The following is a 25,947-nucleotide window of genomic DNA, read 5'->3' on the forward strand; positions in this document are numbered from 1 at the left end:
CTAGTCTAATAAGGGTAAAGCTTAATATACGACTAAATAGTAGATAGGATTATTAAGTTATAATTCTAGATAGCGCTACTAACTTTAATATTATTAATAAACGCGTAGTGCCCCCTAGTAAAATAATTACTAGACCCCCTAAGGAGGTTAGGTAGTTAAATAAGGAATATATAACCTAGATACTCGGATCGATCTTATTTATAGTTCGGATTATAGATAGTTAGAATCGTACGCGGATATAGTATATAGAGTTATATATTATGGATTTAGGTAAAAATAGGTTAAAGGCTATCCTCGGGATCCCCTAGTTAACTAAGTATAAACTAATAGTTAACTAGGCAGAGAAGAGTTAGACGTTTTGGATTTAGAAAGAGGAGTTAAAGTTTATAGGTTTACGGAAGGAGTTAAAGAGGGCTACGAATAGGGCGAAGGTGACTATTAGACTTATTAGGTCTTAGGTAGCGCGGGTTAGCCGTGTCTAAGCTTATATCTTAGAGGATACGACCACGCCTACTCCCTTATCTAAACTATTACCCGAACCCCCGGAGGACCCTTTACCCGTGGGTTAAGAGGAGTTATTAGTAGCTATACCGGAGCAGTATTATAAGTTTTTAGATATATTTAATATAGAGGAGGCCGGTAAGCTACCTAGTTACTATTAATAGGACCACGGAATCGAGTTAGAGGAAAGGAAAACGCCCCCGTTTAGGCCGATTTATCTATTAGCGGAGGAGGAGTTAGCGGCGTTATAGGAGTACCTTTAAGGCGCTCTCGCTAAAGGTTAGATTCGTTACTTTACTAGCCCTACGGGTACTCCTATTCTTTTTATACTAAAAAAGGGTAGGAAGTTAAGACTATATATAGATTATCGGGGGTTAAATAAGGTTACTCGTAAAGACCGTACGCTACTCCCGTTAATATATAAGATTATAGACCGGCTTTTATCGTTAAAGGTCTTTACTAAGCTAGACCTTAAGGACGCCTATTATCGACTTTATATATAACCCGGCGATAAGTAGAAGATAGCTTTTAGGACTCGCTATAGTTATTTCGAGTACTTAGTTATGCCTTTTAGGCTTATTAATACCTTAGCCAGTTTCTAATAGTATATTAACTAAGTATTAAGCGGGTTAGTTAACACGATTTATATAGTTTATTTAGATAATATCTTATTTTATAGTAAGGACCTTAAGGTTTATCGAGTATACCTTAAGGAGGTTTTAGGGAGGTTAAGGGAGTAGTCGCTATACGCGAATCCAGAGAAGTATATATTTAGGACTTAAAAGGTAGAGTTCCTAGGGTTTATTATTAGAGTAGATAGGGTTCGTATAGACTAGTCTAGGGTTAAGGCTATCCGTGATTAATAAAAGCCGAACTCTATAAAGATTATCTAAATCTTCCTAGGTTTTATTAGGTTTTATTATCGTTTTATTAAGAACTACTTAAAGATTACGGCGCTATTCTTAGACTTAATAAAGAAGAGTGGAGTAAAAGATATAGTTATATTATCTATAAGGGAGAAGGAGGCTTTTAATAAGTTACGCTAGAGGTTTTAGGAGGCTCCGGTTTTATGGTATTTTGATCCTAAGTTACTTATTTAACTAAAGCCGGATATATGGGGGTTTACTTTAGGGGCGGTGATTAATTAGTGTGTGGATCGGGTATAGTATCCTATCGTGTTCTTTTTAAGGAAGCTTAGAGGTATAGAGTTAAATTATTCGACTCCGGATACAGAGTTAATAGCTATTATTAAGGTATTCTAGTATTAAAGGCATTACCTAGCCTATAGCCAGACCCTAGTAGAAGTTCTAATAGACTACCTTAATTATCGGTACCTAATAGATAAGCTAAAGATTAAGCCGTAGTATACGCGATAGCTAGAGGAGCTATCGGTATTCGACTTTAAGATTAAGTATCGACTAGGAGCTTAGAATCTGGCTAATAGTCTATCGCGGAAGCCGTAGTATATTTCTAATTAGGCGGACCTAAACGCGGAGTATTAGAAGCCTATTAAGAGGTTTACCCGTAAGTTTATATTAAGAGTGGTAGAGTAGGCGGGCAGACTACCTAGGGTTTCCGAGGACTTATTACTAAGTTTAAAGGTAAAGGTGGCTAATACCTAAAGGGATAATCCCTTTTATATTTCTTTATCTAGGAAGAACCGGTTATCCGACCTATAGTTAAGGGATAAAAAGGGCCTAATCCTTTTTAAAGGTCGCCTTTTTATCCTAGATATATAGGGGTTAAGGAAGAAGATCCTATAGGCCTTCCACGATAAACCCACCGCTAGATATTATAGTTCCGGCAAAACGATTAAGAGGATTTCGGACTTATTCTATTAGGAGTATATATCCCGGGACGTAAAGAAGTTCGTGCCTATATATAGGGTTTATTAAAGGACTAAGGGGAGGCAGTATAAGCCTTATAGCCTATTAGCTAGTCTTCCGGTTCTATCTTACCCGTTTTAGGAGATCTTAATTAATTTTATTATAGGTCTCCCTCCTATTAATTAGGGCGGAAAGAAAAAGGATATAATCCTTATAGTGGTTTACCGTTATATAAAGTATTCCCTTTATATCCCTAATAATAGTGCACTAACCGCTAAAGGTTTAGCCGATATTATATAGTTAAGAGTCTTTAGTGTTTATAGGTTACCGGATAGTATCGTTTTAGATCAGGGTTTTTTATTTATAAGTAAGTTTTAGAGGACCCTATACGGTCTCTTAGGCATCCACGATAGGATATCCACTACGTTCTACCCTTAAACCGATAAGTAAACGAAGCGTTAGAATTAGAGTATTAAGGACTACCTTTATAGGTATTACTCGCGGGAGCAGACCGACTAGGTGGATAAGCTATCCTTTACGTAGTTTATTTATAACACCGTATAGTACTCGGTAATTAAGTAGACGCCCTCTATGGTATTAATAGGCTATAACCCTTATAGCCCTAATAACGTCTAGTTACCTAAGTCGTTAGATATTAGGGCGGTATCTGCTAAATAACGGGTAAAATACCTAATAGCTAATCGTTAAGTAATAGAAACTTTTATTCGGAAGGCTTAAGAGTCTTATAAGAGGTTTTATAATACCGGGCGGACTTAATAGCGGTTTAAGGTAAGGGACTATATCTTAATCTCCTCGAAAAGTATTAAGCAGAAACGGCCTAGTAAGAAACTCTCGGTTAAATACCTCGGGCCGTACCGTATTATCTTAGTTATTAGTTATTATAGTCTCGCCTATAAGCTGGATCTTCCGTAGTTAATAAAGATTTATAATATTTTCCCGATCTCTTTATTAGAGCCCTAGCGGTCTCGCGATAGTTAGGCTCCCGAGCCTATAAAGGTAGATATAGAGCCGCAGGAGTTAGGGGAGTATAAGGTGGAGGAGATCTTAGCTTATCGGTTTAATAGGAAGAGGAGGCAGTATTTAGTTAAGTGGGCGGATTATAGGTATAAGGATAATACCTAGGAGCTAAGGCGCTATATCCCGGAGGAACTTCTTTAGGAATATTATAATCGATAAGAGGAGAGGGCGCGGAAGGTATAGAAACTATTATAAACCTATAGGGTCCTTCGTTAGTATTATTAATGTATCTTAGTATAACCCCGGGGGGTCGCGTCACTATCTTTATCTTCACTAAAATTCATTATATTATATCCTAAACGCTAAAAAGAAAAAAAAAGAAAATAGTAGTAATCGGACTATATATATATAGTACCCCTCTAAGTTAGATTAACGGATCTATTTCTTTTTATATACCTATAGACTAGCGAAGTATTCCTTATCGTCGTTATCGCCGTGAGTCTTAACACCGCTCGTAACTCTTAGTAGATCACGAATTAAAGGAAGGGCCTTTATCTATTTATAGGACTCCCGGGCCTAAATATTATAAGAGGTAATTTAAGCCTCCGTAACTGCGTTAGCCCGAGAATACTTATACCGAGTAGTATCGGAACTATTATAGTTATAGTACTGATTATTAGTATACGCCCGGCGTAGCTCCCCCTAGAGCTTATAGGGGGCACGCTGGCAGAGAGAAGTTAGCACGAGTATACTAAAGGAAGTGGAGAGAGATAACTTATAAGCTTCTTATTGGTAAAGCCACTATATCTAATAGCGTCTATAAGCGTATCTTATATAGCGATAGCGGTATAAGTAGCGCGAAGATTTATCTAGGAATAAGTTAGTATACCGGGGCGGTCTATAGCGGGCGGGGAGTATAACTATACCTTTTCGTATTTCTTATTATTCTGGTCGTGCTAGTAATAGTAGCACTTAGAGGACTACTAGTCGGAGTCGTGACACAAATAAAAAATAATAGGACCTTAGCTATCTAAGATAATATTAAGAAATCCCGAGTAATACCGTTAATAGGGGAGGTTATAGAGGTCGCCCCCTATAACCACCTCCTAAATCGGGTAAAGGCCTAAGGGAGTGCCGTTATTAGAAGGTATAGCGTCGCTATTACCCCTATTAGCCCCCGGACCTTTATCGGTAACGTTATCGTTACTAAAGATATTATCACCTAAAGAGCTCTTACCTTTACTAGGGACGAAGTTATTATTATCGCTTTTATCGCTACTAATATAGAGGATACCGTTGGCGCTACCCGATATAGTTATATCCTTATCGTAGTCGACGATACTATTATCGATATAATCGTTATCGCTATTATAGTCGACTAGACGTCCGACTAGAGTTATCTAGTTAGCGGTGGATAGACTACTAGCCGAACTATTATCTGAGTCGAACGCTAGGAATAACCTCTCTAGCACTTCCTTAGCCTTATAGCCGACCCTATTAAGGGTATCTTTATTAGGGAGGGCTAGGCCCCTTACTTTAGTAGGAGTTATAAGCGACTTAGTACTAGGTACGGTTAACCCCTTTATTTTAACGGGTATCTTAGACACTACGCCGGGTATAGCGGACCCTTTATTATTTAAGCGCGCTTTAGTAGGAGTTATAAGCGCCTCCGTACTAGGCGCGGCCGGCCCCTTTACTTTAGCGGGCGTCTTAGACGCCGCGCTGGGTATAGTTAACCCGTTATTAGTACCACCTTTCTTAGTGGTCTTTTTAATAATACCGCTCTTAGCGATAGGAGACTTATTAGTAGCGGTATTAAGGCTACCGCCGGCCTTCTTACCGTCCTTTAAAGGAGTAACGGTCTTTTTAGCGGGAGACTTATTAGCGGACTTAAGCAGATAAGCTAACTTATTAGCCGCACGTAACTAGCGTTTCTAAGGAGCTATACTAGAATATAGGGGTTAGTTAAACTCAGAAAACACGTATAGTAGCTACTTATATTATTATTCCGTAAGGGATTAAGGTATATTATTATTAAGAATTATTATTAGTTAAGTAACGAATCCTTATAATAAGCTATTCCTAGATATTAAAACTACTAGAACTAAAGAACCGCCGGGAACCTCGCGTAACGCGATAGGAAGACCTTTAAAGAACTCGAGACGAACTATTAGGATAAGACCTTATAAGTTACTACGATACGATAATAGGGAATAACTTATAGATAGGGCTTTAGAATAAGGCTATAGTAATAGTTACTCGAATAGGCGAAGAGGAGAAGAGAAGAAAATAATAATAAGCTAGGAGGATTAGCTAGAATATATTCTATAATAGTTATCGGACCTTAAGTAAAGCCTATATAGTTACTCCTGCCTACTCTATAATCTAGGTATACCTGCTATATTAGAAGCGTACCTATAGTTTATTATTTAGATAATAATAAAGCGTCGCGTATACTCCTTTAAGTCTATAGGCTTTATATTTAGCTAGGCGATCCGATTATTTACGGATTATTTATAAGGTCTTTAATAATAGTTTAAAGGCGGAGTATTAAAGAATCTATAAAGCTTTATTTAGGCTTTACTATAATAGTTAAAGGTTTAGGGGGATTAATCTTTATATTTATATTTAGCTCTGGCTTTAATAAGTTATTTATAAAAGGCCCTAGGATAGGATAGCTATAATATAGATACGAATAGTGGCTTACGAGCTAGAAGCCTAGTATAGGCTAACTTAAGCTGTTTATACGCTCCGGTATAGACCACGCAGAATAGAGATAGCACCCGATCCAGACTTTCGTATTCATTTTAGGGGTCCTATAAGCCGGGACCCCCCCGGCGGCACTAAAGGGTTATACTATAGCGGTACCTGCCCTCTACTTAGCCTTAGTCTCTATACCTCCCTCCCTACTCTTATTATCGGTAGTATTATTACTATTAGTATTATACTCGCGGCCCTATCCCGCGATATTAGCTTTACTCTACCGTAAAGGGACCGTAAAGATATATACGGCCACCTCTAATAGAATAGCGATTATTCCCTCTAGCCGATTTAATCGGCGCTCTAGGCTAGCTAGCGTAGCATTACCACCGCGGCGGCGGCCGGCGGGGCGAGTACGCCTAGCGGCGCGCTTAAAGGATACTACCGCCGCCGTAAGCCGACCCCGAGCCTATATAAAGTCAGCGCGGTATAGTTACGGTACCCCTAGGGACACGACTTATAACAGCTCCGTCTTTACCTCTAGCGATAATAGTTATAAGTTCCTAATAGCGTTTAAGGATACGCTATTAATGCTTTAAGGCTATAGCCGGAACCTGCACCGATTATTAGACTCCCGCTACTACCGTACTAGCGCTACTAAGACACTACTACGAGACCGACTTATATCCTTATAAGTCCGACGACTATTAGTATACTAATAGTATACCGCGCCCTTCCCGGTAGTATTAGTATATACTTCTATATCCTCGGGCTTATCGCCCCCGAGGCGCTTAGTATATCTAAGATATCTACTTAAAGTCAGAGACGGCCTCCTAGCGATATTACTCCGGCACCCTAAGGGCACCTCTAGGAGAACCCATAGTAATACTCGCGTCGCTTTAGCCTTATAATAGCGGGAGTTACCCTTCTTCTTAGGCTATTTCTTCTTAGGCGGTATCTAGGAGGCCGTTAACACCGAGCTTAGAACTAATACGCCCCCCCGTAGCACCCTATCGAACTTATATTAATAACTTAGGGTCGTTAATTATTTAATAGTTATTTTTAATTAACTATAGCTTATCCTATTAGCCCGCCTAACACCGCCGACTTCCTGCCCGCGTCGCCGCGCTACTACTTATAAATTAATGATACTATAAGATAATAGTGAAATAAGAGACCCGATTTATTTATAAACTATCCGATGTTTTATTAGTACCTGCGGTATAGAGCCGGGAATAAAGGTGGGAGTAGGGGGGCGGGCGGCTTAAAGGGAAACCTATAATATCACGATAAAGGGTTAAAAGAGGGAAAAATAAGAAGAAGGGCGGAGGCCCTTACGATTTTCTATTAACCTAGCTATAACTATAGGTGATTACTAAATTCGGTAGGTATATATAATAATAAAGGCAGGAGCCCCTGCTAAAACCCCGCCTAAAAGGAAAGCGTAAATAAACCGGCCACCCCGATACAGGGAGGATTCCTAGAGCGCGGGACCACCGCGGACCTCTTTTAGCCCCCTGTATAGTATGCCGTATCCTAGGCTAACCTGAATCCCCTAGCCTGCTACCTTCCCGTTAGCCACTAGACTAGAGGTATGATCCAGATACGTATTAAGTCATTACCGGGACCGTCGAGGCCCCGACACGGCACCGATCCTAATAAGGAGAGTATAGAGGTTTTTCTACCCGAATAGGTTTTTCCCCCCTATAACCAACTAAGAAGGACCGTATAGCCTAAGCCGGGCTTCTAGATTAGTTAGCTAGGATAGCGGAGTAAGAGAATAATAATAATAATAAAGCTATTTATAGTCGGGTGCCGTCCCGGGCCGAGTCTTTTTCTTCGGAGCTATATCCGGAGGATATAGGTTAGACGGGAGAGGGTCTTTACGGGGGCACCCGGTTAACTATATTACTCCTAGGGATATAAGTATTAGAGGAGGGGGCGTGATATTATAGATATAATTTATCGAAGTTAGGGATAGCCTAAATAGGAGGGAATAATATATCTTAATGGTTATAAAGGGGATTAGATAGGGCGTGGTATTCGGAGATAGGTAGTCGAGTCGGCTCCGGGACTAGTACTATCCGGGTCGGTCTGGTATAGTGTGATAGGGAGGACCACCGACGTATAGATCGTGGTCCTGGGGATAACTTCAAGAGGATTCTATAAGGTTCTTAAGGGAGAGGCTCTGGTTATCTATAAAAGGGGTGGGTAAAGCTAAACTCCTAACTTAGAGGTTTAGCGAATAATTTAAGTCTAAATTCGACCTATTAGTTTATATTGCCTTTTTAATTGTTTTACGACGTCTCTTTACTCTTTATACGAAAAACCCCTGATAATACGCCTATATAGAGGTATAGTAGCCTAGCGAGCTAATAAATAAGTAACGGTTATAACGTTAATAATAAAGGCGGAGCTGCTTTAGTGTATATAAGGTGCGAAGGAAGGGATATTCACGAAAAGGTTATTAGAGGCGATAGGTATAATATTCGATGATCCACGATTAAGGATACGATACGATAATAGCTAAACGATACGCCTACTAACGGCGGAGATCGCTTTATTAAATACACGATTACGATATATAGATATATATAACTATTGGTTATAAGAGGCGTAGTAGTATAGAAGGATTAAAGTTAGCTATATTATAAGCGCTAATATAGTCGCTAATAGATTAACGAAGGTCCTATCTAGAGAAACGTTTATAAGCTCTAGGAAGCAGGTAGGAGTAATAGATATACAGGGCCGTCTCTATATAAATAGGCTAGAGGAGATCTTACTGGGGTATTTAAAGGAGTTAAAAAAGAAGTTCGATAGAAGCTACGTGGACGTTATAGAAGGGGATATATCGATAAAAGAAGTCTATAAATCACTTTAGCTAAGTAACTGCCGAATAGTTATTTAGTTAGGGGGGTGTGTCGTATAGGCTGGCCTAAAGCAGGTTCGGAACGGGTTATTCCGGGCCCGAAAGTGGGAGTGGATCTGCCGTAAGAATAAGGGCAGGACTTTAGCACTATAATTAGAGTTTTATATAGAGTTAATTAAATTAATAGATCGATCGCTTATTTTACGTAATTAAGTTATACGCTATATATAATATAAATTCACTACTAGCCTCATTTTATAGCCCGAATATTAATCCATCTAGGCTCCCTAGTCAGGTTTTATATATATTATATAATTTTAATATCCTAGTTATATAAGGCTATTATATATTATATAATCCTAATACCCTACTCTAATATATACAGGTATATAATACTTATTGCTTTATAGCTAATATCTTACTTATACACGCGCTCGCGTTATCTTCTTATTTCGGGTTAAGTGGATAGCAAATAGCAAACAGGGGCTATATAAATAACTCATTATTATAAGGCTAGACTGTCCAGGACCCCCTCCACTTCCCTCCTTTATAACTAGGTCTTGGCTTATAGCTGTTAGCGTAATAATAGGCCTTAGGTGCTTTCGTGGCCGAAGGAGCCTGCGTTTCGGGCTACCCCCTAATAGGCCCTTAATAAAGGTCTAATTTCGCACTTTTTCTTACCCAGTACCGACCTAGAAAGGGAAGTAGAAAAAACGAAGGGAAAGGAAGTGCTCCCTTAGGCGATAACTAATAATCCGCTACTAATATCTACTACTAGAGCCGCTCTAGATATCTAGAAGAAGATAGACTAGTTAGTCGAGTGCGTATAGGAGGGCGCTAACCATATAAGCAGTCGTACGTCTTCCGGTCCGCGGAACCAGCTACGGCGGGTTTTTCCCCTTTTCCTGGTATAAGAAGGAAGAGGTTTTTCCTAACGCGGTATCCCCTATATACGACCCTCTGGCTACTAGGAGATTAAACACGCGCTCGCGCGCGAATATATCGAGGATATCAGGAATTCTGGCTAGTTAAAAAACCTGCCTTAGGGCGATAAATCTCCGTGGGCGTTTAACGCTCCGGGAGACCGTATACCCCCTTATACACACGAACCTCCCTACTTACTTATCTTAGGTATTTATATATAGTTAGTACGATATAGGGCGTCCTTTGCTCCCCTTGGAGATCTCCTAGACGTTAAATATTATCATCATCATCATCAACCAGGACCCCCTCCCCCCGCGTTCCCCGGCCTGGTTAGGTAGTGCAACCACTCGGGAACTTTGGGACAATCATATCGAAGCCTGGCTCTTCCTGTCGACTTGCGCATCCACCTAGCTACCAGCAAGATGAGCGGTGGTTGGAACACGAGTTAGAAAACCCGCTCCCCTCTCCTTATTATTTGAATACACTGCCGTTCATCTTTCACTCTTGGATCTTACGGACTGATTACCGTGTATCGCGCAGTCGAGTCGGATGCTGGAGTTTTCACCTACCTCCTCGAGAGTCTCGGCGTCAAAGGTGTCCAGTTCGAAGAACTTCTCACACTCTCCCCTGAAGAGCTCGCCCTGCTCCAACCCGTGTACGGCATTATATTTCTCTTCCGCTATCCTTCAGATGGACTACCCCCACGACCAAAAGAATCATATGATCAAAACGCGGCCGAGCGGCTCTTCTTCGCACGTCAAACCATACAGAACGCCTGCGGCACCCAGGCTCTGCTGTCAGTCATCATGAACAAGGGCGACGAGGTGGAGCTGGGAGACAAGCTTAGCGAGTTTCGCGAGTTCGCCATGGCCCTGCCGCCCGACCTCCGTGGCGAGGCCCTGAGCAACTCGGAGCTGATCCGCGAGGTGCACAACAGCTTTGCCAAGAGCAGCCCGTTCGTGGATGAGACGCAACGGACGGGCAACGAAGGCGAGGACGCGTTCCACTTCGTCGCCTATTCCTCCATCGACGGCGCCCTGTACGAGCTCGATGGTCTCCAGCCGGCACCCGTCACGCACGGCCCCTGCAGCACCGAGGAGTTCCCCTCGCGGGTAGTGGGCATCCTGGCGGATCGGGTCGCGACATATGCGAGCAGCGAGATACGGTTCAACGTATTGGCGATGGTGCGCGACCCCCGCATCGCGGCCATCGAGTTTGGAGACCAAGAGACACTCGCAAGGGAGGAGCAAAAACGTCGGCAATGGAGATGGGAGAATGCGCTGCGGCGGCACAACTTTGTCGGATTCGCTGGCGAGGTCATGAAGGGCGTCGTGGCGGAGAAGGTCCGGCAGGGCGATGACGCTTACGACGCGTGGATTCAGGAAGGCCAGGAGCGGAGAGGGAGGGACGCCAATGCCATGAGGTTGCGGAGGAAGATGGGGTTCGCTGGCGGTGACAGCGGGGATGGAGATGAAATGATGTTGGGCTGAGTTGCCTTGTACCATTTGTTTCTGCTTTTGCTCTGGTCGGCGAAGCAGGGACGAGGGGCGGGCTTCAGCCTAGTCATGGCGTCCGTGTGTTGAGATATGGCAAAGAATCAACGGAACCGAAGTAGTGGATAATAATGTGGCTATACCCATATTCCTTGGGGGCAGCCATCGCATGCTCGTCCCCCTTGTCCGCTCCAAAAAAGGCAATACTATCATGCTACGCCAGTCTTATGGGCCACTACAGACACACGAATCGGCTTTCCTCAGCTTGTCGTCGATATCAAGTAAATTTTCGTTTTTTGAACCACATCCTCAAACAAACATTATTATCAAATCCCACCAGGGAAGGCGGTGATTTCGGTTACGGGAAGTCAACGGAGATAGATCGATCCTCCAGCGCCCTTGGTCCTTGTTTTACATGCTAATACAAACGCTAGCCCTGCCTTGACGAAATTTCTCCCGCCTAATTCCACCATCGTCTTCTCGCCAGTTACTAAGAAGAAAAAAAAGAAAAAAAAAAAGAAAGGGGAGAAGGTTCCGTGTATTTATAAGAAATAAGAAATCTCTACCTGAATGAGGGAAACCTGAATGAGGGAAAGCCTGACCCGAGTATCCCTGAAGGTCATAGAGGAAGAAGAAATGACTGTATATTAGCCCTCACTGAACGCATGGATAAGGCTGAAGAAGCGGGAGGGGCGGTAAACCAGGCGGAAGTGGAGTTGCGGTAGTGAAAAGTGTCAAGTGTTGGCTGTGAAAAGAGCGCGGAGAGAGAGAATGAGAACGATCAGGGCTCAAGGACGGCCCCGAACTCGTTCGTCAAGGGTTGGCTGGTATGTTTACGCCCTGTAAACCTCCTGATGAACGAGTCGCAAGACCCATGCAGCTTCCGCCACGCTCGCACATTGGAAGCACCATTTCTTGATGGAACCTCCAGCACCACCACTAGCTGGGACTATGCCCACCTCGCCGTTGTCTCCTCGTAGCTCTTCCCAAATGCCACAGACTATGCCGCGCGAACCCATGGGGGCAAAACATCCTGATCCGAGAACTGCATCAAGGACAACGCGAGGCTTCTCCTGGTCTTTCCGCGGCAAGGAAGTGATGGTGATGCGCTTCTCCAGGCCATGGTTAGCACGTAACTCTTGGCGCCATCCTGGCGGCGGGCGGCGAATTTGCAATACACAGTTGCCGTAGTCCTCCCACTTTGTCGGCGTCACGAGCAGGTGAAGCCGGATGCGGATGTTGTCAGAAGACAGAGGCTGTCCGTTGCTGGTACGCACTGAGGAGTACATGCTAATAGACGGCGAACGAGGAAAGGGGCCATCGCCAGACGAAGAAGACCTGGAAGTGTATAGGCTGTTGCTGCCGCTGCCATCCCCATATAACCCTCGCTTTCCGACGGAGGAGCGCGCAATGTTGAAGGATATATTACCGTTGCCTGTGAGCCGCTTGAGAAGGCTTGTGGCGGAGATGCTTGATGATGGTGCAGCACTCCCGCCCTCCTGTGACCGGCAGGGGGCACGCGTCGAGGCGCGATAACTATTCTTGCGACCAAACCAACCACGGCTTCGGCTGCTGTTATCGTCGTCCCCCCGCCAATTGTCGGCGTGTCTTTCCCCGAACTGCCTGAACCGAGCATCGTTCTCTAGCTGAATAAACTTTCGGTTGTTAAGTCGCGCGTGATGCACGGCCATATAAAGATCGTAGCACTCGGTGCTGGAGGGGCAGCGGAAGCGGAAGTTTCCGCCTCCGATGCTTTTGTACTGGCAGTGTTTCTGGACAGCCGAGCGAATCTCAAGGTCGACCACGGTCGACTGTCGTAGAAGCACCAAGGGTGTTAAATCAAGCGCAATGAGCGGCCTCAATTGCTCAGATGTGGCCCCGCTGACACCGGGCTTGGCGGCAAGGAGGGCGTAGGCCTCGATGACACCCGGGCCAACTACGACAGAACAGGGATCTAGCGATACCTCCTTCCAGACCCCTGTTTTGTCAGACCAGTAAGACACAGAGGCAATATATCTCGTACAGCTCTCGAGTGTATCCCCTTTCCGAGCATGGAGGCCAGCTTGGGAGGCGGAGTTTGAAGGGGTCAAGCTGCACTGAGACTCAGGTAGCAGGGAGTCCGTGTTGGCTGGGGCTGTCTCAGAATTAGGCCCAGGTTCATTAATACTAATGCCAAGCTCAGTTGCGGGGATTCCTGTGCTTTCCAGTTCGTCCTCCGATGATTCGCTGGCAGAGTCCGCTGGCGGCGAAGCGTCCGTTACAGATGAATGATCGGACGGGAGGTATTCGTTCTTCAACGGCGAAGAAGTCCGGCGCTTAATGGAGGGGCTCGGAAGCTCGACGGGAGATGAGGCTCCTCTGGTGTCTAGGATGCAGTGGATTGGCGGGGGAGGTGCGCCACTGTCGTGGTAGGGCGTCGTTTTTGATGCGGATGCCTCCGGGTGCGAAGCATCAGAAGATACACTCCCGCTTAAGCATCGCCTTTGCTCGTAATCACAGGGCTCTGGCCTCGACGGCGTTGAAGACTTTGATCGTCCCGAAGGATAATTGGTTGCTCGACTGTGGTAACGATTAGAAGTAGGTAACTTGGTCGGAGTCGCAGCTCTAGGCTCAGGTGAACGTGACCGTGGCGAAGCGGGCGTAGCTCCTCGTAGTCGGCCGCCAGCCGGACCGACTACATCTGTGGAGACTGGCGACGATACCGAGGGCAACGGATCCATCAACCTGGTTGGAGCCGGGTGTTGAGGCGGTACAGGAGTGGTAGCTAGGATATCCAACCAGTCCAATACTTGCCCATCGGTGTCAGTAACGAGGCTGAGGAGTTCGTACCAGGGGTTGCCACTGTCGCTTCCCTGAATCATGATCAGCAGCTCGAACTTCGAAACCCCTCGACGAGCCGACACGGCCGACCACGGAGCTGGAGGAAACAAGAGCCATGTCCGACGGCCGTCGCCTATCTCCCGGATGAGGATATCTCCTTTGTCATTCGGCGTAGCAGGATTATCCCGGTGGATCAGCTCAACCTGACACTCCAGTCGCTGCCCAGTAGAGTGAGCCAGGTTGAGCGAGAAGACGTCTTTGGCATTGACCTGTCTGGTTGGATCAATCTTGACAGATTCAATAGGGGCTAGAGTTCGGACGTCGCGGGTTCTCGTCGTATCGGTACTCGCAGCGTCTTCATCGGTGAGACGGGCCGTCTCTTCTTTGTATCGGCGGCGCGCCTTCTCTTGCAGGATTTCGAAATCTCGCGCCAAGACGAGCGTCTCATACGATGACAAGAGAACGTGGACACCCTGGTATTGTCAGTCGCGGAAGGGTTTTGGCGGACAATCATGGTTTGAGGGTTTGCGGAACAGCGCAGCGTACCTTAGCCCACCTGGCCAACAGCTTGATCCGAAGCAAGGGACGCTTCAAGAGGTGCGCCACGTCGACTCTCTCCCCGTTTTCATTCACAATGTCTCCATCCTCGTTGCGCGGAAGGGCCCCGATAAGAGAATCTGCATCATCCAGGCGACCAACTGCAGGAAGCAGGTTGACTACGAGGTCCTGGAAGCCCAAGCACCAAGCGTCCAGGTAGCTGTTGTACATCGGAACCACTTCCTGCATCCAGTTGACCAGCAGGTCCACATCGGATTGAGGCGCCCTCCTGTGGGCGGTTTTCAGCTTCTCCAAGGCGACTGCCATATTTACCATGGCCTTGCATAAGGAATCGATCTTCTTTCTCGAAGAAGAATAGGGCCAGAAGAGGGCCGCCGAAACTTGCGTGTCACCCCGCAGTGCCGTTGTCAATAAGACGGGAAGAATACCATCAACTAATGTCTTCAGCTCTCTTTGATAAAGATTTTCATCATCGACGAATTCCTGGAGGAGGTCATCCACGCCGACCGAGTTTGAGCGAGATCTACCCCCTCTGAAGCTGGGTCGTAACTTGACGTCCTTGAGCACCCAAGGCACATGGTCATCGTCGGGCAGAGAGAGCACGGATACCAAGTCGGAATGTTTTGTCAATTTCCTCGTTAGACCGGACATTGACTTTTCGCTCCGCCGTCGCGAGGCATCCGAGTCCTTCGTAAGGGCGGTCGATTGTGTGACGGTAGTGTCGGATACATGGGATGCCATATCGGATGATTCTTGGCTGCTAAAACCTGCGACAGAGCCGATGATGGTCGAGAGTTCATAAATTCCGTTCGTCGGGGGCCGCCTCCGGAATCCCGCTGCATAAGGGCTTCTCTCATCTCGGGGTGGTAATGGAGGTTCGCCAGCCAAGCTCCCGCTGGGCACAGATGAGCTAGGATGATCACGTCGCGTCTCCGAATAATCATCGTCACTGTCGCTGTCATGAGATGGATCGGCTCTCGTTTCGTAGCTAGGGTATCGTTTAGGGCTGAATTTAACAGCCTCAGACTCGCCCGTAAAGGCTTCCTTGAGAACTTCTTTTAGTGGCTTCTTAGTCGCAGACCTGAGCGGAGATGAGGTGGCACGAGTGGCGGCTCTCCTCTTCAGTCCTACCGATGCTGGCTTCTTTTCCGAGGTTGCAGTCCCTGTCGACTCGGAATAACCTGCAGTGGATTTGGACAAGACTGTCGTTTCCGTTACATCTGTAGCACTTTCAGCCTCATCGCCAAGTATCTCCGCCTTGGCAGGAGGCCGAGACGCCTGGTGTCCTCTTTCCGTCGAGGGCTGTTTGCGGGAGTCAGCATCCCGGACTCCCTCACGCTCCCGCGAATTTTCTTTCGAGGCCGATAGTTCGGGGACATTTGACGTCTCGGCAAATGGATCGATAGTACTGCGGAGCCAATTCTCGATACTAGGAGGATTGCTGGCGACCACAGGCTTCGGGGGCTCGACAGCATCTTGGAGTATTTTTCTACTTCCTGTTACTACTTTCTTGAAAACCTTGGGAACGGCTCTAAGGCTGGGGTTACGCTGCGCTTTAAAGCGCTTCACGTCCTTTGAACCAGTCGAAAGGTCGAGTTCGCTAAAGGCCGAGTAGCCAACGGGTATGTCCGCTAGCGACTTGGCACCAACAGCGCTCGTGAGAATGGTCGAGGATATCTCGGACCTGCCGGGGCCGGTCCTCACGGCGGACTCGTCAGAGCTTACGGAGGATTGGTCTTCCGATGCGTCATCAGCATGAGCCTTGCCGTCGCACAGTTTGCGTCTGCTCGGTTGCCGTAGCTTCTTACCAGACCATCGGTTCCTTGACGTGTCCAGACGGAATGTTGTCTCTTTGACCGTTTTATCTCCGTCAAAGTCACCATCTTCCATAATGATTATCGATTCAGATTCACAACGCGCGTGCTGTGGGTCTGATTCAGCCTGACTTGGCTCCATCTGCGGTGCCAATACGCTCCGGTCGTCATCGCCGTCGGAGGAATTGGTCGTGGTTGGACTGCTAGGACACAGCCGAGCCCTGGTATGGTCATTCACTGAACGGTGATCGATGGGCTTCACGCGAATGCCGTCTTCATCCCGCCCTTTCCTTGAGACTCGATTAAGATGTACGCCTTGAGAGCCTCGAACAAAAGATGTACTGGATGTCGAGACACTGTCATCACCCTGAGGGGTATTCATTGGCTTAACTCTGATGCCATCACCGACGTCCTTCGACTTTGTCCCGCGGCGCATGGCCGAACGACTGGGTTCCGGTGTCTCCACCTTGGCTGCCCATTCCTGAACTTTCTTCGAAGCGGGCTGGTTGGCTGCGGTACGCTGAAGGAAGTCTTTCGGTATGGGCTTGGGACTGGTGCTCGTACCCTTGGGGCTCTTGAGAGTGGACTTTGATATCGACAAGTTCCTCTTATTCTTTTTCGCCATCCAGTTGGTATCACTGACAACCCGTTTTGGTGGTCCGCGTGAGCGTGGACATATGGGTGATACATCTGACGGACTGGTGGCGTTTCTCTTCTCAACGGTGTTTCCGTCCTTGTTCGGCTCGTTCAGCCGTTTCGCTCCCTTCTCATCGCTGGCTTCACTTTTTTGATGCACAATTAGCTTGGCTGCAGGCCTTTTTCTTTGTCTCAGCTTGATTCGCACACGGTCTTCCTCTGTCACACTCTCGGTCTCCCCCGGAAAGCTCGCGACATCGGTTGGCTCGCTTGGGGTAGAAGTTGGGTCGCCTTGGGACATGGCGACAGCGTTCCTCTTCTGCCATTGCTTCACGCGGTCCCGTACACCTCCAGGCTGTTCAAGCTTCCGGACGGCAGCTTGGCGCATTTCGGTCTTCACGACATCAAGACTCTGCCGGCGTTGTCGCTGCGCAGCCATACGCCGAGGTGACGGCCGGCCCAAAAGGAAGTCGGTCAGCAGCGAAGGGGGTTCTTGTTGCCTGCGATTACTCGATGGCCGTTGGCGAGCAGCGGCGGCCGCCGCAGACGAGCTAGTTGTCTCGCCGGCCTTGCGGGTGACGGGTGTCGTTGGCGGCTTTTCATCGCCGTGGTTCTTGGGAGTATTGGTCGTCCGGAGCATGGAAGGGGTAGCATCGTCCGCCGTCTCTCGCTCGTCGGGAAGTTTAAGAGGCATGGTCTGGGGGTCTTAGGACGTTAGCTCCATCCTATCATTGCTGTAAGAGATAGCGTTGTGAACTACTTGGTAATCCCGCAGTCATACCAGAAAAGTGACCGACATTCCATGGTTATCGGAGTCTGGACAACCCAGTCTATGCACCAGCGGGGCTTGCGACAAGACGTGTACGTACCTGCTACTGATGCAGTAGCATACTGCCGTGGAATGACATGCGAGGTTATCTATGAGGCCAAGGAGGGAATCTGAGGGGGAGTTCATGGAGTTCATGTAGGCCCTGATCGAGGCATTCGTATGCAGCAGGGCCGAGCACTCCCCCTCTTTGCTGCCGTAGATTAGGGAATAGATTTAGGAGGAGAAGGGAGAAAGCATAAATGAAGGAAGCGACCTCGCTAGGTCCGCCGGTGAAGCTCCCTGCTCTCTCTTTCTCTCTCTCTCTCTCCCCCTCTCTCCCTCTCTCTCCCTCTCTCTCTCCCCCGCCACAGACGTTGCCTATTCCCACTCTCCCTTCCGTCTCTGCTTCTGCTTTGTCTTCTTCGTAGTGATGGTTTGTTTTTGTCCTATCTTTCGTTTCTTTCGTTTCCTTCGTTGCACCGTTGTTCGTTGCTCCGTCGTTCGTTGCTCCGTTGCTTCGGTGCTTCGTTGTGATGCTTTTCGCTATGTCGTTTAGGGAATGGGTGGGCAGAATGGTGGGGATGTGAGGCGCATATTTAAGTATAAACGGAAGGCTTGCCTGACCTAGCAACCGAAATGTGTCGTCACCGGAACGTTGGCCGTTACTTCGTACTAGTACCGGTATTTGTACGCCCGCCGCGGATTATTCATCGTCACTTAACCCTGGTTAGGAAGGTAAAGCGACCGCGTCATAACCTAAATCTTAGCCCTAAATGTTTCGCACCGGTGCTTAAAGATAAGCAAAAACTACTATCTTTTATTAACTAAGGTACAGCCTTTGAAAAAAGAGTGGAATTAGCTAGTAAGATACTATATATTTAAAATATCTATCTTAAATATAGCCGTTACTATTTACGCTGCTATTTATAGTAATAAAAGGTATTATATTTATAAGCGGCTAGTTATGGGTTAATCGCACTAAGTAAGGCCGAATGATTATATTAGCTAGAAGTAAGAAAGGGTGGACTTATTCGGACTATAATAGACTCTTAATCGGACTATAGTCTAATTATAACAGCTCTTAACAGGTTCCGCTACCTGTTGTTTTTTTCTTTTCTTTTTAGCATATAATTTATAACCTGCTATAACAAAAACTACGCCTATAATATTTTTAACGCCTTTAACATTTTAGACGTTTTTTTAGACGTGCTTAGAGCTTGTGTCGCTTGACTTTATGGTCGGATCCGTGGAATAAGGGCTATCGGGATAAGACTTTATAGGGATAAGACTCTATCGGGATATCTGTAATAAAAGGAAAGTCCGTAGACTTTAGTTAAGGAAAAGATATTATAGAAAAGGTCTAATAGCTTAGTATAGCAGACTGATCGCAGTATATTCGTTAACTAAGCGCTAACTTTAAACTAAGACTTTAACTTAAGGGATTAAACTAATCCCTTAACGCACGTACAGAGATAGGTTCGGATCGGTGGTCCGTGCGCGGCTATCGGTCCGACTATATACCGATAGGTCTGCGATTATCTCGTTACACTGCCCCCCCCCCCTAATAAGTCTGGTCCTATAGACTTATATTATCGTGATAGCTTTAATTACGTGTTTATCGCGATTAATTATCTCTATCTAGTTCCATGCAAGCCCTTATTAAAACCCGTCGGAAAAAAGAGTGGCCGCTCCTTTATTTACCTGCTTATCGGCGTTCTTTTGCCGACTATATACCTTATGATTTATTCGAATATTACTATAGAAACTCCGCGATGCTTATGATTACCCAGAGTTATCTAATCTTTCGCGGATATTATGCCTAGCCTTAGGTAACCGTTCGGCGATAAGTATATAGTTCCTTCGCGTAATTTTCCTTATAGCTCTCGATCTTCCTCCTATAACTATCTTCTATTATAATAATCGCCGATTATTCTCTGAGTATTCGTTACCTATTTTATTTTCCATTATCGTTATTATCACTATTATTAACGCCGATTACTCGTTATTATATTATCGGTTAATCTATAGGTTACTATAACTCTACGTGAGCTTAAATATAATACTAATAAGGGCTAGGAATCAGCTATTAGGGATAAAGCTCCCTATTTATTCTGTGTATCCCGACTAGACGCTTATATTAGCGTCGATTATTCCGATAAGGCCGGTAACGGTATAGGCACTAGCCGTTATATCGCCTACGCCCGCGGCTATTAATAATATATCGCTATAAGTTCGCCGACCCTTCGGCGATTTTCCTATACTAATTAGTTATTAGATCCTGGATTTTATATTAGGTACTGCTTTGTTATTATAGAATAGCAGTAAGCGTATTTATATAATAGATAATAATTTAACGTCGATAGCCTAATATCGCTATTATAAGCGTATATTTAAGGCTTATAAATAGTTCTATATAGTTATAGACCGCGGTAAGAAGAAGCTTACCGCTAAGGATATAAGTTTTTTATTAGGTCGTTGATTATTTGCCTATATCCCTAATAATTAGTAGTCGTAGATATTAGTTTTAGACGAGATTTTATCCTTATATTCTATAACAACGGTTAACTTTGTATACCGTCCTGGTTATATTAATAACGCCGAAGCGTCGGCGTTATTAGACTAAACCCGTCCTCCTTATAAGGGCGACCTCCGTGATATTAAGTCGCTTATCTTTTTTATTAAGAATTTATCGATAAACGGTTATTACCCGTTTAACTACGAGGACCGCCTTTAAGGCCTCGAGGCGTTTCTATCCTTAGATAGACTTGCTAACCTCTTAGGGGCCGTTAATAATCCTTAACGCCCTGCTCTGGCTCGCCGTTTTACCGGTTACTTAGCGGCTACTCGCTATAGCTATACCGCCTCCGCCGATAGCGATAATAATCCCTTCGCCGATAGTTTTAATAAGGTTATTAAGCCCTTTACTCGCCCCGCCACAGCTTATCCCCGCTATCCTGCTTATCGCCGAGCCTTTACCGCCTTATCGGCTACTAACACTCCGGCCCCCTTTAGCGATACTAAATAGACGCCCCTGGCGTTTACCTTTTCCGATAAAGAAGATATTCCTTATAGGCTTGACTGGAACGACTGTAAGTCCTACTATTCCGACCGTAACTAGTGGGCCAATAACGTGATATCCGATCTCCCTAAGTATCATACCCAATTTATATGTAGAAGTTAAGTAGGTACGTATAATCACCATAGATACATAGGTAGGTACTGCCTATCGTGTTACTTCCCTTATCTTATCAACCATCACAATTTTCCTAGGTACATAGGTACATAGGTACATAGGTATATAGGTATATAGGTATCACGTAGGTACCGTAGGTACTGGATAGGAACCAGGCACATAGGCAGATGAATTCCTTGCTGTATCATGATTTGGGGCTTATTTTAGATGAGTTTAAAGGCGAAATGGATGTGTTAATAGGGAGGTGAGGTGGAAGACGCGAATTAAATAGCTTACCTACCTACTCGTTGTGCCTAGGTACCTAGGTAGGTGTACGTTATAGTTGTACGAACTAACGTAACTCAGTACATACAGTACTTTGCGTTATTGCGTGGACCCACTAAGACCCACTTATTACGGTCGGAATAGTAGGACTTACGGTCGTTCCAGATAAGCCCTTCCTTATTATTATATTCGTACGCCTGGCCGCCGTGCACCCGCCGCCTAGTCGGCCCCCGCTAATAACGACGATACCGTAGCCGCTATTATCGATAATAAAACCAATTTTTACGGTTTTAGTAACTAGTTTTTTCTTTATTCGCCGAGTAGCGGCTAGTAATAATCGCCTAAAATAGGGTTAAACTTTATTCTAATAGTTTTAGGATTTTTAGAACTAGTCGGGGCTTAACTCTGTTTATTTAGTTACTATAAGGAAAAGGTTCGGCGCTTTATATAATCTTATAGTCGCCCTACTTTATACATAGATATATATTATACTTTTAATGCCTTTTCCGGATCCCTAGAGCGTTCTCTAGATAGTGGTCTAGTTTCTAGGTATTATACTTTACCGGCTAGCCTGCCTACTTTATAAAGTAAAACGTTTTCCCTTATTCTTCTTTATAATTAACGATATGTTTTACCTCCTATTTATCTTACTCCTCCTTTAGAAGCGGGAGATCCTTTGCTAATAGCCCTATAGCTACTTAGTCTTTCTATGGTTCTAATAAAAATACCGGGATTATATCGTGTATCCTCGTATACTACGCAGGAAAATAAACCATATACGCCTACTCGCCGATCCTCTTAGTTACTTATACCCAAATATACTACGGCGCTAGCTTTAAGCTTTACCGGAATCGGAAGTTTTTCGTGGATAGTCTAATAATATCGCCTACCTTATACTATTATAGTTAGTGGCGCTTACTATAGTGCCGAGCCTAGTACTCTATAGCACGCGCCTAGTAGTCGCGGACCTTCCGCTAAACCTCCGCTAACTTTTTAATGCGTTCTTAAACGCCCTATACCCGGGTATCGTCCCTAGGTCGGATATATTCCACTATATATAGGTAATACCCGTATAACGCTTTATATAGCGAGATACTAAGCGAGGAATACTCGCTATTATTATAGGCGAACCCTGCTTCTAATAACTAAATAGGCTATTACGTCGTCCTGTTACCGGCGATTATTCGTAGGTACTTAATCAGGAACTAATATATTTATGCCGTCTAATTATCCGTTTACGGGTAGTATACGGTAAATAGTCGCTAAGCGTTTACCCGTTTATGGCAGAACTCTATCTAAAACTAACTAATAATTAGCTTGTCCCGGTCTATTACTATAGCCTTTAGGCTACCGAATTAGTATTAAATCTCTTTAAATAATTAAACCGTAGCTAGGGTGCTATTAAGTCCTTCCGTGTAGGAATAAACAGAGTATACTTTATATACTAGTTAACGATTACTAGGACAGCGTCGTATATTTACTTATTAGCTAGTTTTATAGGCGGTAGACCTATAATAAAATCTATACTAATCTCTTACAACGGATATATAGGTAATAGTAGCGTCTATAGCTAACTATACGGCTTATATAGTGGCACCTATACCCCTTAATATACCGAATATACAGCGATATAATCGCGAATATCCGCCGCTATATCTACCTAGTAGAACTTTCTCAAAATCAGCTTAAGCGTCTTATTCGCTCCTATATACCTAGCTCTAGGGTTATCGTGGTGCTATCACAGGATCTTTAGTCTTAGGGCGCCCTATATAGGTAGTACTAATCGTCCCTTAAATAGTAGCATATCCTTTTCTCTAAGAAAATACTCCGCTTCTTTTCCGGTCCCTCGGCGAATATTCTTAATTAAGGATATATAATCCGGGTTAGTGGTTTATAGCCCTCTAACTAGATCTTTTAGTTCCTTATTAATAATATACCGACTAACTATTTTATTCCTAGCTAGCTTTTTAGCTATAGAATATAAGATATACTAATCCGGTATTATAGTAACCCTAGCCTTAGCCTCGGGTATCGGCGATACCTTATTAGCGACCCTTTACTAGGTAATCGCCCTATATTCTATATCTTATATTTAAGAGCGGGTAATAGTAGTAACGATAATATACTAGATGCTATTAGTAGGATATAGGGGTTATAGCCCTTTTCTATCCTTATCTCTTAAGCTAGGTAGGGCCCCCTTTTATAGAGTTTATACCCGTTTATACTTACTAGGCCTATATTCGGGCAGCGTTACCTAAACGGCTTAAACATATACGATCTCTACCGCGTTACTTATTAGGGTAAGGTGGATACTAGCGATCTATTAGCGAACGCTTCTTAGGAGATCGCTTATTAGTCGTAATTTTATAATAAGGTAGGAAGCGCGTTATCGTATAGCGTCTTATCCACTATAGAATCCGGCTATCTTAATAGGCCGTTTACCGGGCTTATCTTACCCGGACGGTATTAAACCCTAAAGTTAAATAACGATAATCGGTATACCTATCTAGTAAGCCTTCCGCGAAGGTCCCGCGCTAGCGTGTTTAGTATGCCCTTAAGCACCTAATAGTCCGTTAATACCATAAACGCCTATCCTATGCCTTTAAGACAATAGCGCTAATACTTAAGGCTCTTTATTATAGCTAGTAAATCCTACTACCCTATACCCTATTATTACTTTATTCTAAAAACCTTCCGTAAAAAGTAAGTGACCGGTCGCTATCTAGGTTTATATTTCTAACTTACAATCCCGGAAATAGTCTTATTTAAGGTATCCGTCTTAACCCTAGTACTTAGTACTAGATTCTAGTACCGTAGAATAGTCGCCGACCCGAAGGCGACCTTTAGTAATTCGATAACCCGCTTAGCGCTATCCGGGAACTTAAAAGGTCGCTTTTTCTTACCCGCTTAACTACCTTTTAATAGCGTAGTGAACGGCGTTATAACTTTAGAGTATTCTTTAATAAACCTCCTATAGAAATTAGTAAAACCGAGGAAAACTTAGATATCCCGAAACGACTTAGGCGCTAGCTACTCGGCGACTATACGCACGCGTCCCGGATCTATCACGATACCTTTACGGGTTACTATAAGCCCTAAGAAGTCTACTCGATTATAGTAAAACTCGTACTTTAATAGCTTCGCGTATAGCTAGGCCCTATAAAGCCGATCTAAACCCTTTTTTAGGTCCTTTATATACTATTCCTCTAACGTGGAATATATAAGGATATCGGCGAGGTAAGCGATATAATATATATCTAATAAACCGGCGAGTACTTAGTGAATATACGCTTAGAAAGTAGCCGGAGTATTTATTAACCCGAATAGTATAACCGTATACTTATAGTAGCCGTATCGCGTTCTCAACGCTATCTTCTAGCGGTCCTCTTTCTTAATCCGGATTCTATAATAGGTATCTTAGATATCCACCTTAAAAAAGTACTTTGCCCCGGCGAGCCTATCTAATAGCTTACCGACTAGGGGTAGAGGGTACCTATTCTTAATTGTTATAGCGTTTAACCCTCGATAATTAATATAAAGTCGTAAGCTACTATCCTTCTTAGGCATAAATAGCACCAGTAAGCATATAGGGCTTATCGACTATTAGATACGACTACTCGCTATCCTTTCGGCGATATACTTTTTTAGCTCCTTTAGCTAGGCTTAAGATAAGAGATATAACGGCTTAAACGGCGGTTCCTTCCCGTTTTATAAGTTAATCATATACTCGGTGTCTTTTAGTAAGGGCGGCTCCTTCGTGGCCTGCTCTAAAAACACGTCCTAATAGTCGGCCATTTCCGGCGGCAGCTCGATAACTAGTCTGTATATCACCTTATCGTTATTTATAAACGGAATAGTTATATCCGGCGTCCCTAGTATAATAGTAGTAGCGGCAGTAATATTCATAACGTACGCGTTCGCCCGCTTTTCGATAACCTCGCGAGCCTATAGCTTAGGGTCTATAATAGAGATCGGCCCGTAGATAAACGTTTAGTAAGCCGTATTAATTATAATACCCTCCTAACCTATACCGTTATTTAAGAATAATAATTATCCTGTACCCTTAGGTCGATCCGTATATAGGAAGACCCTCTTTAATAGGCGTGGCCGTTCTTCTGCGTCTAGTAAATAAAAAGCTAAGCTATATACTCCGCGGACCCTTACTAGGCTACTATTAGAGCCTTTAATTTCTAGCGACTTAACCTCTAAAAGCGGTTTTAACCCTAGGCATTCTATTAACGCCGGGCTAATAATATCCACTTATATATAGGTATCTAAATCCACGCTAAACTTAATCTCCTTTCCGTAACGGATTATTATCGTTATAAATCTTACTACCTCGCTAACTATAATCACTAGCCGGTTATCAGGTATAGGTCCGGCCCCCTTATTACCTATACCGACTTATTTCCCTATAAATAAAGTTCCTTAACCCGAATATTATTATTAAGGTCGCTATATATAGTATATACGTTACTAACATAGGCACGCGCTTTCGCCGCCTTATTATCGGTCATCCGCTATTCCTTATTATTATAATAGTCCTTAGAACGGTAGCCCCTT

The 25,947-nt window shown here is 44.5% G+C and overlaps 3 protein-coding genes across 3 annotated transcripts; 1 reads left to right on the top strand and 2 right to left on the bottom strand.

Annotated features, from left to right (window-relative positions):
* Positions 1-260: 260 nt before the first annotated feature.
* ACRALDRAFT_2022974 (uncharacterized protein) lies at positions 261-11,288 on the top strand (the record flags this gene model as incomplete). The annotated part of the gene is made up of 4 exons (XM_071020117.1): positions 261-270; positions 10,099-10,132; positions 10,175-10,242; positions 10,339-11,288. 4 exons carry the CDS (start codon positions 261-263, stop codon positions 11,286-11,288), a joined length of 1,062 nt encoding a protein of 353 aa, XP_070871307.1.
* An 836-nt stretch (positions 11,289-12,124) lies between these two features.
* Positions 12,125-17,759, bottom strand: ACRALDRAFT_2113483 (uncharacterized protein; the record flags this gene model as incomplete). The annotated part of the gene is made up of 2 exons (XM_071023640.1): positions 12,125-14,584; positions 14,658-17,759. The coding sequence occupies 2 exons, from the start codon at positions 17,757-17,759 to the stop codon at positions 12,125-12,127; spliced, it is 5,562 nt and encodes a 1,853-aa protein (XP_070871308.1).
* Positions 17,760-17,847: 88 nt separating this feature from the next.
* ACRALDRAFT_2022976 (uncharacterized protein) lies at positions 17,848-21,308 on the bottom strand (the record flags this gene model as incomplete). Its single annotated transcript, XM_071020118.1, has 4 exons — positions 17,848-17,878; positions 17,917-18,125; positions 18,202-18,551; positions 21,245-21,308. 4 exons carry the CDS (start codon positions 21,306-21,308, stop codon positions 17,848-17,850), a joined length of 654 nt encoding a protein of 217 aa, XP_070871309.1.
* Positions 21,309-25,947: the final 4,639 nt, after the last annotated feature.

Source organism: Sodiomyces alcalophilus, assembly GCF_042370955.1.
Source record: "Sodiomyces alcalophilus JCM 7366 unplaced genomic scaffold ACRALscaffold_9, whole genome shotgun sequence".
Taxonomy (NCBI): Eukaryota; Fungi; Ascomycota; class Sordariomycetes; order Glomerellales; family Plectosphaerellaceae; genus Sodiomyces; species Sodiomyces alcalophilus.